The following is a 13,593-nucleotide window of genomic DNA, read 5'->3' as shown; positions in this document are numbered from 1 at the left end:
AATCCAGTGGGTCTCAACCTAACTAATGCTGTGACCCTTTAGTACAGTTCCCCATCTTGTGGCCCCCCACAAAATCACAAAGTATTTTGTTGCCACTACAAAACTGCAATTTTGCTATTGTCATTAACTGTAATGTAAGTATCTGTTATGCAACTCCTGTGAAAGGGTTGTTTGACCACCAAATGGGTCAGGACTCAGAAGCTGAAAACCATTGATCTAACCAATAAATCAAAGAGTAGCTGCCAAAAATCAAACGAAACATGAATTACTTGTGCCTATATTAAAAAAAATTTTCAATTAAAAAAAAAACAAAAACAAAAACAAAACACCAGACCTGTAAGGTCTTAGCAGTTAAGAGCACATACTGTTCTTACAGATGATCAGTTTGGTTCCCAGTTCCCACGCTAGGCAACTCGTAGCTACCTATAACTCCAGCCTCAGGGCATCTGACACCTTTGGTTTCCTGGGGTACCCACACTCACATATAATTTTTTTTTAATTAAAAATAAATGTGGAAAATCCATTAAAATAGAAATCAACAATATGGTCAATAAAAATGTAGCTTATTGCTGAGGCTTCAAAACTGAAAAGTGTCACGAAATAGTACATGCATAGCCCTGGGAAGAGCCAATGAGCTGTTCGTGCTTCCCTGCATCCCAGAGTTAAAGCACATGCTGTCCAGTGACACGCCTCGGCTAGTGTGGAGAAATATCCCACAGATTTCTCTTCAAAACAATTCTCTTACTTAAAACAGGAAGCCATTTCAAGACTGCAGCTCATGAAACTTACCTCATATGTGCTTTGTAAAATGCTACCCAATGCAATGTGGAGGATCATACATAACCTAATCTACTTAAGGGGCTGTCACCCAACACCAAACCTGAAGCACAGGAGGAGCACAGCATCCAAGCTCTAAGTAAGACAAGCAAGAACAAACACCCTAGACAGATGAGACCTAATGTAAACAACATCTTCTGTGTGCCAGCTGTCACAGGAAGGAAGGAAGGAAGGAAGGAAGGAAGGAAGGAAGGAAGGAAGGAAGGAAGGAAGGGAGGAAGAAACTCTTTATGTGTGCTGGTACGGGTGGGTGCCTACCTCTCTAGCGAATGAGTCTGCCACTCTTGCAACAGCAGATCTAAAAATTCAAATGAACGTCTGAAAAACAAATGTCACATTACAATTAAACATTGTGAGCAACACATCGCTTTCTTTCCCCATACTGTACTCTGCATCTAAATGAAACACACCAGACTCACTTTCAGATTATCCTAATTAGAAAAACAAAACAAATTTAAAGGATTTAGCTATTATCATGCTAGACAGCTCAAAGAGAGTTTGAGTCCTATAATTTAACTTCAAAATACTTGTTAAATAGAAGAATTTATGATGGAGCCCAGAAAGAGGGATGCACATATCAAAGCGAACGTTGAGAACAAATTCTACAAAGCAGTCCTTGGACTTCATATGTGCTCTGTAGTCCCGACACACATCACACATGTAAGGAAATATGCAGTGATAATTACATAGAATTTTAAAGCGAAGTCACATGCATTTTCTCCTAACCTCTAGTTCTCAACTTCGGCCATTTTGTTTTCCATTTGTAGGCTCTGGAAAAGGAGCCATTAGCCAGATTTCCCCTGTGGGCTCCTATTTTCTGATTCCTAAAGATTTCAAAGAGGCGACTACAGAACTGGTCTAGCATTTTTAGGCGACATAAAGGACATAATGCCTTATTCAGCCATTGTCCAATGACAAATCGCTGTGCAAACTGATCACTCTCCAACATTCAATGCACAGATACTGGGTCTAAAGACACAAGTCCTTTCCCTACACTCACTGCGGCCTCGGTCCTCCAGTGTTAGGCAAGTGCTGTACCACAGATGTACCCATCCCATTAGTCCTTTGGTCCTAATCACTGATGGCAATATGTTTTGAAGAAATCAAGCTAGGTGTGGTGGTGCATAGCCTGAAATCTTTGCAGCTGAGAACCAAAGGCAGAACAATTCTAAGGTCAGGGACAGCACAGCTATACTGCAAGGCCTTCTTTCGAAGTAAATGAATGTTTGTTTCCATAAACCATGGAGAGAAAGAAAGGGACCAACAAAGCTGATTTGTCTATTTCCTGTCTTCTACACACAAAATTATGAACTCTTAATGTTCAATCTACAATCTATAGAATGAACTCACTAGCTTTATAATTTACATATACGCTGAGATATACAACAGTGAAACTTGTAGACTTCTAGCTATTTCTAACTCTACACCCTGGAAAACAAGGCAACCAGTGAACTAATACACCACAGCTTAAGTGACAAACATTACAATCACAGCAATTGCTTTATCCACTTTCCCTTAAATGGCATGTGGTTAAAACACTTGTATCATGGGCTAGAGAGACGGCTAGGCAAGGAAGAGTGCTCACAACCAGCCTGGTATCCTGATTTTGAGTCCCAGGAAACACACAGTTGAAAAGAAGAACTGATTCTGGAAAGCTGTCTTCTCACTTCCACGAGTGTACTATGGCACATACACACTGACTTAGGAGTAAAGGTAAACAAATTTGAAAATTTGTATCATGGATTTAATGGAAAAGGTAATATTAAGAAGTTATAACTAATTGTTAAACTAAACTTTGAATTCAATGAATTACCTAATGGTAAAATTTATACTAAAAACTCTTTCCCCTAAAACTTACCTCCTCACAGGAACTGACTTTGATGTGCAGTTGCTTGTTATTAAAGGTATAAGTTGGGGTACGTGGGTATGCTGGAAAAGATATTGTACAGAAGCATCAAACACTGTGCACACCACGGAGTGCTTCTGTTGTCTTACACTTAGTCATGGACAGCCAGGACAAAAGGGCAAATCAATCTAAAGCAACTCAAATTCCCTAATTAGAGTAAGAATGGTGATGGGATAGTTTTTAAGAGACAGTTGCCAGGTTACCAATATGTAGCAAAGACAAACTGTTCACAGGCACAGAAAGACTTGTGAAGTCTCTCTGTCTCTCTCTCTCTGTCTCTCTCTCTGTCTCTCTCTCTGTCTCTCTCTCTGTCTCTCTCTGTCTCTGTCTCTGTCTCTCTCTCTCTGTGTCTGTGTGTGTCTCTCTCTCTGTGTGTGTGTGTGTGTGTGCGCGCGCGCGCGCACAGAACTAATAACCAAGATGACAACCACAGTACACTTACACTCCTAACTACTGTGATACAGTCTACTATGTAATGGTGATTTTAACAGAACTTTCATTCTGGGTGAAACGCAGTTCTTAGACTCAAGGAAGCTATAGACAATGGTCCCCAGTTTCTAATTCGTATGCTCTTCTTTAGTGAAGTAAGCAGTAAAGTGCTTATCCTAAACACAGAACTTAGCATAAATGTATCACTTAGGTTGTGGCTATACTCACTTTTCCCATTCTTGATTTAGCCATTAAGCACCCTGTTTCTGATATTTTAGGAAATTATAACACTGTTATCAAAATCTCTAGGTATCTAGTATCCCACACTAAGAATGTGCTGTTTTCCTCACTACCTGCAACATCTACAATCACAGACAAAAGTGTACACGTGCATTATGGTCCATATTCAAATGATTATACTTTGTAATCTTTTGTATTATTATGTGCTCTATAATAATTGCTTTGCTTTTATTATAATTAACAATAATTATAATTATTATCAGAAAAATAACTTAAAAGTAATTTTCTTTCCTTTAGAGGTAAAAACAGTAATAATATGACTTAATTAAGGACATGTGTTGGAGAGACTCTGTAAGAAACCTACCCGAATAATAAATCTGATTGCTGCACATCCAGAAGTTGCCATGACTTTTGCACTATTGGGGACAAGATTAAAAAGCGTAGGTACAATGGCTTCAGCGCCATGATCAAACTTGTTTCCCAAAACCGTTGAAAGATGGCTACAAAAGAACACAAAAACTACTTAAATATTAAATACAGAAAGGATTTATTTCTTTTGAGAAAGAGTTTTATATTCTAAGGCTAGCCTGACATTTGATATGTAGTCAAAGATGGCGCTGCACTTCTCATCCTCCTCCTCCCCTTCCAGGTACAGATAGCACAGGTGTGCACCACATGCCTGGCTGATGAGGTCTCAGAACTCGAGGCCAGGCTGGGTTTTATCCATGCCTCTGCCATGAGCTGAACCTGAACCCACCCTCTAGGTACTATACCTTCTTCTCTTTTTCCTATCTAATAACTGGCAGTCCAAAGACAAAACTGGTACTTTCCCTGTGTAGAGACATGTTCAGATCACAGGCTATGCGATCCCAGAATAGAACTATTCATTCAAAGTAAACATTAAGTAAAATTGTGGGTCATGTAAGATATTTCCATTTTGATGCCCCAACAACCTAAAGTCCAAAATGCTTAACTCTTTTTAAGTTCCAAATCTTACCCAAAGCAATGTTTTGTAAAACATTACCTTTTTGATTGATTTGAGTGATTGGGGTTTTTTTGTTTGTTTGTTTTTTTGTTTTTGTTTTTGAGCGGCAGTTGTCATAAATATTCTGGTATTGCTGGGCTGGATTTAAGTATCCACAACTAAAAATACAACTCAGGTATCTCCTAAAATTCACTAATCTTAAGAACAATTGTATTCCCTTTCTACATCTGTAATTAAGCACCACTCTCCTCCTCCCTCCCTTAGCTCTATGTGCGCATGTGCACAAATGTATAGTATGGATGACTACTTCTGTAGTCATCCTCAGGAATACTATCCATTCCCCCTCAGTAGCCTGGGACCACCAACTAAGATGTACATTGGCTGGCTGGCCAACCAGTCTGGGACTCTTCCTGTTTCTATCTTCCCAGTGCTGAAATTAGAAGGGCATACAGCAAACCCAAATGCTAGCACAGCAAGCAGCTTACTCACTGAGCAGCCCTATGATCCCTGTCTAGCTTCAGTTAAAACACTTAGAGAAGAAGTTATAGGTAATGACAACCTTGACAATGTTTGTGATGTTCATCAATTTCAACATATACAGAATCTTTATTTGATTAATGTTTTATTTTTCAGAGATAAGGTCTTAATGTAGCCCATGCAGGCCTTGAACTCCCTCATAGCCAAGTTGATCTCTAACTCTGGACCCTCCTATTTCCACCTGCCAAGTGCTGGGACTAGAGACATTATCACTGTGTTCAGAAGTTGACTGTCAGCTGGGCCAACCTTTAGGTCTTTGATTCAGAGAGGTACTGCAGCCTTAGACCTATGTCCGAGTGCTCAGGTATAAAGTCAGTTTCCCAACCTCTCAGCTCAAGTCTAGTGTCTTCCTCTGAGAAGTGTGAGCTCTGTTCCAGTGGGCAGGTGACACACATGGGAATGAGCTTTGAGAAGCTTGCTGAAAGAGGTAAGGCCTGCAGCAAGAGGCTTAGTACAGATCCTGTACAGTGACTTTACTGGGGTCTTTGCTCAATATTCTGTGTGCTAACAAGAATTCTGGGAATTCAGTCAGGTTTGAATGTTTTCCTAAATGAGCCCTGGGAATTGGGGTCTGCTTCAGTGTTGGGAGAAATGTTTTTTTCTACTTCCCAGGTAGCTGTAGCTTTCATGTGAACAGATCGGTGTTAAGCTAGACTCAGGATTACATAGATTTCTACAGCTCTTTGGCTGTGTGCCTCTTTTCTCCACTGTTCTGCATACTTGGTTATCCTACCTTCTGAAACTTGCTCTCTAGATCCCTAATTTAGTGAGGCTGCCTTGCTGTGTGTAAGTCCCTACTTCTACCCTACATGTCTAAGGCAGTGGCAGGTCAGGACAGCTATGACCACACTGCTCTGTTATGTTGTATTTTTTTAAAGATTTATTATATATAAGTACACTGTTGCTGTCCGTCTTCAGACACACCAGAAGAGAGCATCAGATCCCATTACAGATGGTTGTGAGCCACCATGTGGTTGCTGGGAATTGAACTCAGGACCTCTGGAAGAGCAGCCAGTGGTCTTAACAGCTGAGCTGTCTCTCCAGCCTCTTAATTTGTATTTTTAAAGTATCCCAGCTCTGTCTTCGGAGTACAGAACAAAGTTACTTACATACTCTGCAGTTTTCCTAGTCCAAGTATATTTTGGTTTTCTTCTTTTTAAAACTTATTTTCTTATTTTGTGTACATATAAGTGCAATGGCAGACAAGTCAAGTGAGAGGACTCAAACATGGACAGCTCAGCTCTCCTACCGTCTGAGGCCAGGGAACTGAATTTAGGGTGCAGACTTGGCCGCCAGTGCTCTCAGCCACTGAGCCACTTTATTGGCTCTTACGTATATTTAAGGTTACACTGATTAACTCTTGCTTTGTTTGTTTTGTTGTTTATAGCATTACTTTACTATACTGGCTTCACAGGGCAACTTTGCTAACATCTCTTGATTACAAGTCATCACAGAGTCCCTGCATAGGATAATTATATCACCTGGCTGGCAGTTTCTTCCTTTTCTTGAAATACTTATAATTTTTACATCCCCTTTCTTTCCTTAGGACAGTAACACAATAGTAATTAGAAGATGTACTACAGGTACCTCTGGGCTCCCCGTCTTCAAAAGATATGCTGATAACCATCTATGAAACAACGGTACTCAATGGTAAATAGGATTTCAGGGGAAGACGATATACAAATCAATTTTGATAAATTAATGGTTAGGATTCTAATTTGCTAAGATATCAGAAATGGAGTACTTAATAGACAAATTAGGAATGAGAAAATTGAGTATAGCCAATTCTAGACCCACTCATTTTTCCCTATACACCTACAGTTTGTGTAAAGATTATGTGAGATATCTCGTGCTAGGGCCTCACTCCATGGCTCACACGTGGTAAGCAAGTACTTTATCACAGTGCCACAAGCTCAGCAAAGGAAAACGCTTAAAAAATAACAAAAAGAAAAGAAGAAAAAAAACCAAATAATTGAATCTGTATGTATAATATAAATGATTTTTGGGTTCATATATCAGCATCTTTGGGGGCGATCCTAGTACTGCTTTACTTAATGAAATCTGATTTAATGAGTTCTATGTTCATTCATAAAAAATTAAAAAGCATGCCAGATATGGTGGCACACCTTTTTTATCCCAGCACTTGGGAAAGCTGAAGAAGACTGAAGAAGGTAAGACCCTGTGTAAAGAACAAACAGAAACCCTCAGCCCAAGAGAGACGAGCTTACGCAACGGTGATGCAAGCTTCCCTGACCACCTGGGATCTGAGGTCCTTCGCAGACAGCTTAAGTGCGCCGTCCAACAAACGCAAATGCTGGAAGAAGCAGTCATACTGTGCAGCCCCAGCAACAAGTAGTGATCTGATTTTCTTAAGCTGAAAGAGAAATTTCATTATTGATACAAACGCTGACGCAGCCTACAAAGAAGGTATCCAAATTACATCATCTAAAACCTGAAGGTTTTCTTGCTGTAGTCACATGAGTGCACCATGTAAATAAACAACCAAAAGCTTCCTGGAAGAGCAGCATTACAAGTGTAGTTACACGTGGACAGGTACATTTATACGTAAAAGTAGATTTAAATTTTTAATCATTCTTTTTCAAAGTACAGTGAAATGTAATAAACACTAAACTGTACCATTTTAAAATATTTAATTGGTGGCATTTAAGTACATTCGCAACACTGGACAACCACTGTCATTACCTAGTAATAGTCTCATATCCCTGTCTCTCCTGCTCTCTTCCCTGCTGTGTGTGCATGTGTGTGTGTTTGTGAAAGAGTGTGTTTAAGCGCAAACCCAAGATCTCACACATGCTAAGCAAGTATGACACAATCAACACATAAGAAATGAAAATAGAGAAAAAGAAAAATTAATAGTCAACTGGGTAGAGTAAATATATAAAGCTGTATTCAGCTGCATATGACAGGGAAGCCAACGTTGGAAGAAAAATGTTTTCTGTACGTCAGACAGGCAGAAACCATACAAACTTGATAGCACTAGAGAGAAAATACATGCTCACAAAAAGTTTGAGTAAAGTGTGAAGGACTAAAACCTTTACTCATCGACTGAAATAAAACTGCGTGTACTCTTTACCAGGAACCCACATGTAAGTACTCTAGCCTATCGGCACAGAATTGCTACAAGGATGTGCAGAGGAACCCACATGTAAGTACTCTAGCCTATCGGCACAGAATTGCTACAAGAATGTGCAGGTTTGGGCCTCAGTTCAGTGATGGAATACTTATTAACACCATATCAAAGGAAAAAGGGAGCAGAAGGACATTAACTATGGCATTAAAGCTGAGCCTGGTGGTGACTTAATTTAATCCCATACTCAGGGGGCAAAGGTAGGCCAATTCTCTGTCTCTGTCTCTGTCTCTGTCTGTCTGTCTGTCTGTCTGTCTGTCTGTCTGTGTCTCTCTTTCTGAGTGGCTGCTTCCTTTATACAGCAAGCTGTAGGACAAGGCAAAAATACCAGAAAGATCCTATCTGAATAAACAAAAACACCCCCTCCTACATCATTAGTATGAAAAAAGAAAAAAAAATCTTAAAAATCTGAATAATGGTCAAATGAGAATGAGTTTAATGAGTTATACATACATATATCAAACTAAAGAATGTATGTACACATCTATTAGCACTCGGTAAATATCTGACCAACCAATATATGCTTAACATGTGCAAGCATGTATATTGCATAGGTACATTTTGTTACCTATAACAGAGCAAGGGATTAAGCGTGGCTTAGTTTAATAAAAGGAGTGGAGAGTATTACGTTTGTTTTCACACACATCTGAATGCACAAAGAACATGACATACTCCAAAAAACATTCAGACTACTGAATTATTATTATGTCTGAATGACTAATTTGAAAGGAAAACAAAAATCCTTCAGATTCAAGCTCATCTCATGTATTTTAATCTGTGATGTTTCTCCATAGGTCATAGGTGGAAAAGTTGTGTAACTTTTTAAATTGTGATTTATGTGTGTTGTAGAACTTGAAAAGAAATAAAAACCATATTTAAACAAAGTCAGAGCACTATTTTCTGTGTTAAGAACAATATATTAAACATTCAAAACTATAGACTTCCAAACACAGAGATGAAAAACCGTCTGTATTGCATGATGTCATAAAAGCACTACTGGTCAGGAAGGTACTTGATTAGTTGGACTGGAAGCTTTGAGAGCACAGGCATCTTCAAATTGGCCCTTTCCTGGCCTTGGGGATACTGAGAAGAGTCACTGTCATTTGACAAAATTGACATCACAGGATGTGAAATACAATATAAAACTAATGTCAACACAAACATTATTTTAAGATTTATCTAATACTTTCTTTAAGAAATCTACTATAAATAAACTATTCCTAGCTCAAAATGTTTATAAATAATTCACCTGCATTTACTATATTTAAGAGTCAGATGAATAGACACATAGCTGCGAAATTAGGTCAATATTAAACAAATCCTGAACCCACAGGAGAAGCCAATCTCTTCTCTGGCCAGTCCTCATGACTCAGGCTGCACTGAAAATGGTGCTGGGAAGCTGCTGGGTGACTCTAGAGAGGCCAGGCCAGAGCTCTCTCAACCTCACAAGCCAAAGGGGATAGACTACTAGGCTGTGGGATACACACTGACGTGATCAGCAAAAACAGAAGAAGAAAAGGCCACCCAAAGCCGATCACGCCTATAAATGTCGCCCATCAGGTTTTAACTTACGACCCGTCAGCTGCTCTCAACAGGAGCGCTATGAAGAAGACAAAGAATGAGGACTTACTGCGTTGGCACGCTGGTCCCAGTCATGTTTGTCATCTGACAGAATTTCCCTGATCTTATTTAACGTTTCTTCAAGTTCTCGACTAGAATAGATCTTAAAAGAAAATATTTAAAATTAGAACATTTCTTGCTGTAAACAACAGAAAATGATGCACCAGTGTTGGAAATTCTCTCATACAGTAAGGCCATTTCACACTAGACTTTCAGTGGAGACTGTTACAGACAACAGATGCCCCAATAACCTTCCTTTCTGCCCTCTTTGCTACTTGTCCCCACATGAACAACATCAAACATGCTTCTAGAATGCTTCCAATGGAGCACATGTCCAAGGAACCGAAAAAGAAGCACTTTCCCAAAACTGCATTTATATACTGTTACAAACTACTGTTTAAAAGACATACTTCAGTTTTGTAAAACTATTGGGAAAATGGCTCGTGCAAGAATAGACTAAGCATATATGTTTATAATATATAACAAACATAATATATTTATTATAAATACCACGTCTAATTGTATAAGGTGCTATCTTGGAAGACAATGTAAAGACCTTCTCTAAACCACGAAATAGGGGAAAACTAACTCAAAATTTCACTCCAGTAACTCCCTAATTTTTCAAGTCATCTGTCCCTGTGTTCCTCGTGTCTCTCCTAGGTCTACAAACACTGGGTTAAGAATCTGTTGTAGAATGACCCCTTGTTTTCTAACTTCTACAGCTGACTGAATGACGGTTTCCACATAAAGAACACTGGAAGATCAAGTGTTAAGAAGGGAGATTGTGATTCTGATTTTAGACAGGTTGGGTATGAGATATATCTGAGATCCCTAAAAGAAATGACTTTAATGCTCAGGAGACGTTTGGCTTAGAGGTAAAATTAGATATAATCAATATACAGGTGCTAGATAAAGCCACTTGTTGAAGAAGTCATGAAGCAACAAGATGCAAGTAGGAAGAGAGGGTCCAGTAACCCTTAATCATCTTTAATATTAACTGACCAAATAAAGAAGGATCCATTTGCAAAGGAAATGGATCTGAAACAGACTGCTAGGAGGGGAGGAAAGTGGGAAACACTGTTTTACAACTATTACAACAAAACCGAGAACAAAGAAAACAATTAGGCCAGTTGCTTTGGGTGCTGTGAGGATGGTAAGTGATTAGAAGCTGGGAAAACGTAAGGAAGCAAATGCAGGTGCAGAGAAGGGGAGATGCAAACGGATGCACACACACACACACACACACACACACACACACACACTCACACACACATACTCACACACTCACACTCACACACACACACACACTCACACTCTCACACACACATACACACACACGCACAGAGGTGGGGGTGGGGGGAGAGGGAGACAGAGACAGAGACTTTCCACGGTTAGGTTTTGCGTGTGTGTTTTGCCTGCACACATGGACATGCAGCACATGTGTGCACAGTGCCTGTGGAGGTCAGTAGACAGCCTAGACATGAGTTCAGGACAGCTGTGAGCCATCACATCCAACCTGTGTCCTCTACGAGAGAAGCAAATGCTCGTAACTGTGGAGCCATCTCTGGAGCCCCCGAATCAGCTTTAGACTGACACTGGGTAATCACCACAGGCCGGGGCAGCACTTGTGCTCAGGAGGAATAGCTGTTCAACCCAAAATGAACTCCATGCTTTTGTGTGTGCTTTTATTGTTTGCTTGTTTAGTGAGAAAAAAAATTGGAAGTAGGAAGGTTTAGAGGGAAGGGAAAAATACATTGTATGAAAAAAAAATTTTTCAAGACAGGCTATCTCTGTTTAGCAGAGCCCTGGCTGTCCTAACTGACTTTGTAGACCAGGCAGACCTTGAACTCAGAGATCCACCTGCCTCTGTCTCCCAAATGCTAGATTAAAGGTGTATACCATCATGCCTAGCATGAAAAAATTTTTTAAATAACATCTTTAAAGAAAAAGTATCGGGGCTGGGGATTTAGCTCAGTGGTAGAGCACTTGCCTAGCAAGTGCAAGGCCCTGGGTTCGGTCCCCAGCCCCGGGAAAAAAAAAAAAAAAGTATCAAATACAGACAGCTCAACAGGAGAGGACGTGGACCTAGAACAGAGCAGTGTTTGGAAGACACGCAGTCCCAACTTCTTATTTTTTCCCAACTTCTGGGGATCAAGTGCGGGACCTTGTGATGCTAGGCAAACACCCAGCCACCAAACTGCACACCTCCTTCAGTTTTTCCTTTGTGCCACTGGCTTTTTCCTTTTACCATGAGGGTTCCAGGGATCAACTTCAGGTTGGAAGCTTTGGGGGGAAGCTCCCTTATCCAGCAAACATCTTACTAGCACACTTCTTTTCTTTTTTTTTTCTTTTTCTTTTTTTCGGAGCTGGGGACCGAACCCAGGGCCTTGCGCTTCCTAGGCAAGCGCTCTACCACTGAGCTAAATCCCCAGCCCCGCACACTTCTTTTCTAATAGTAAAAGTCAGCGATGTTTAAGAGACACCTAGAAAGCTCCAGAAAACCAGAAGCTTGAATTCACACAGGTCACTGAAATCTGTGAGCCTGGTGACAAAGAAGGCACCAGGAGGCTGTGGAACACTGGAGGCACTGGCTTGGGGTGAGGCGGGCCATAACCCATGATCCTGTGATCACAGGGCAGCCTTCTGATGGCTGCAGAAAACAAGTACTTCCAAGAGAGCACAGACATGACCGAACAGCATGGATGTGGGACTGCTGAGCATTTGTGGTATGTAGTAAGAGCTGTGTGCTCTGTAACTATCTTTCTGCAGCCAAACTTTCTGGGCTATGAAACGGAAAAACTGTTAAAGTTTAGAAATATCCATAATTGTGCTTTTGCAAAAGGAGTATTTAAAAATCAAAACTATTAAGATATCAATGCATTATGAACGATGTTATTGCAAGAAACTACAGTTTCAAAGCCTGGGTAAGAAGCGAAGCACAGGTTAGTGGAAAGATAGATGCTGCGGCCATGTGTGTGGTGTGTGGTGTGTGGTGTGTGGTGTGTGGTGTGTGGTGTGTGGTGTGTGGTGTGTGGTGGAGCAGCAGCAGAGCCCCGTGCAGGAGCATGCAGTGTGGGAGACGGACGGCGCATGGACGAAGGTGGAAAGGTGGTCAGACACTGCTGTTTCAGTCAGCTGTGGCGGGTCCTTAATCCAGTCAGAGGAAGGCAGATGTCTGTGTTCAAGGCCTGCCCAGTCTACAGAGTTCAAGAACAGCCAGGGGTACACAGAGAAACCCTAGCTCAAAAAAACCAAAAACCAAACAACAACATCAACAACACCACACTCACACAAAACCTGATGTTTCATCCAATTGGAAAGGAGGTTACCAAGTACAATATGAAGGAGGAAATAGGGGAAATGGGGAGGAAGGCTAACTGGGAGGGGGAGAGGAAGAAGGTGATCAATATAGGAGGGCTGAATGACAATGCCAAGGCCGTTAGTAAAACCTCAGGGGACCATACTATTTTATATTTACCTAAAATTAAATTACACACAATGTATGTAAATGTATGTATGTGAGCACACACCCACACACCCACACCCACAACTACCTTAAATGAAGTTATAGCACTCGGGCTGACAAAACTTCCTACAAAAGCCATAGCTTACCTAACAAAACGCCCTAGTACCAGGCATGAGAAAGCTCCATTCAAGTTGCTCACAGTAACCCAAGTGATTTCCAAAACAATATAGGATGTTGTATTGCTGTTTCCCTCAGTTCCCTCACAGAGGTTGAAGGGAAGGTGCTGTTGCTGAAAACCCAGGAATTGGACAGATCAAGGTAGAATGAACCTGAAAGCCTCCTTCCTGTGTTCTGGCTTCTACAGTGCCAGAAAGTACTATGTAAGCTATCGAGGAAGGGATGTGATTGACTGAATCCAGTGTGGT

The 13,593-nt window shown here is 40.7% G+C and overlaps 1 protein-coding gene across 27 annotated transcripts in view; it reads right to left on the bottom strand.

Moving 5' to 3' along the window:
• Clasp2 (cytoplasmic linker associated protein 2) overlaps positions 1–13,593 on the bottom strand; it is a 182,605-nt gene that overhangs the window by 75,193 nt on the left and 93,819 nt on the right. For all 27 annotated transcript variants that reach the window (XM_032910953.1, XM_032910954.1, XM_032910955.1 and 24 more), the window contains 5 exons: positions 9,713–9,805; positions 7,163–7,308; positions 3,777–3,912; positions 2,696–2,766; positions 1,096–1,155 (listed from right to left, as the gene is read on the bottom strand). In XM_032910953.1, coding sequence (XP_032766844.1) covers positions 1,096–1,155; positions 2,696–2,766; positions 3,777–3,912; positions 7,163–7,308; positions 9,713–9,805 — 506 coding nt within the window. The remainder of the gene's footprint in view (positions 1–1,095; positions 1,156–2,695; positions 2,767–3,776; positions 3,913–7,162; positions 7,309–9,712; positions 9,806–13,593) is intronic.

This window comes from Rattus rattus, chromosome 8 (assembly GCF_011064425.1).
Source record: "Rattus rattus isolate New Zealand chromosome 8, Rrattus_CSIRO_v1, whole genome shotgun sequence".
NCBI lineage: Eukaryota > Metazoa > Chordata > Mammalia > Rodentia > Muridae > Rattus > Rattus rattus.
This window is presented reverse-complemented; position numbering and strand designations above follow the sequence as displayed.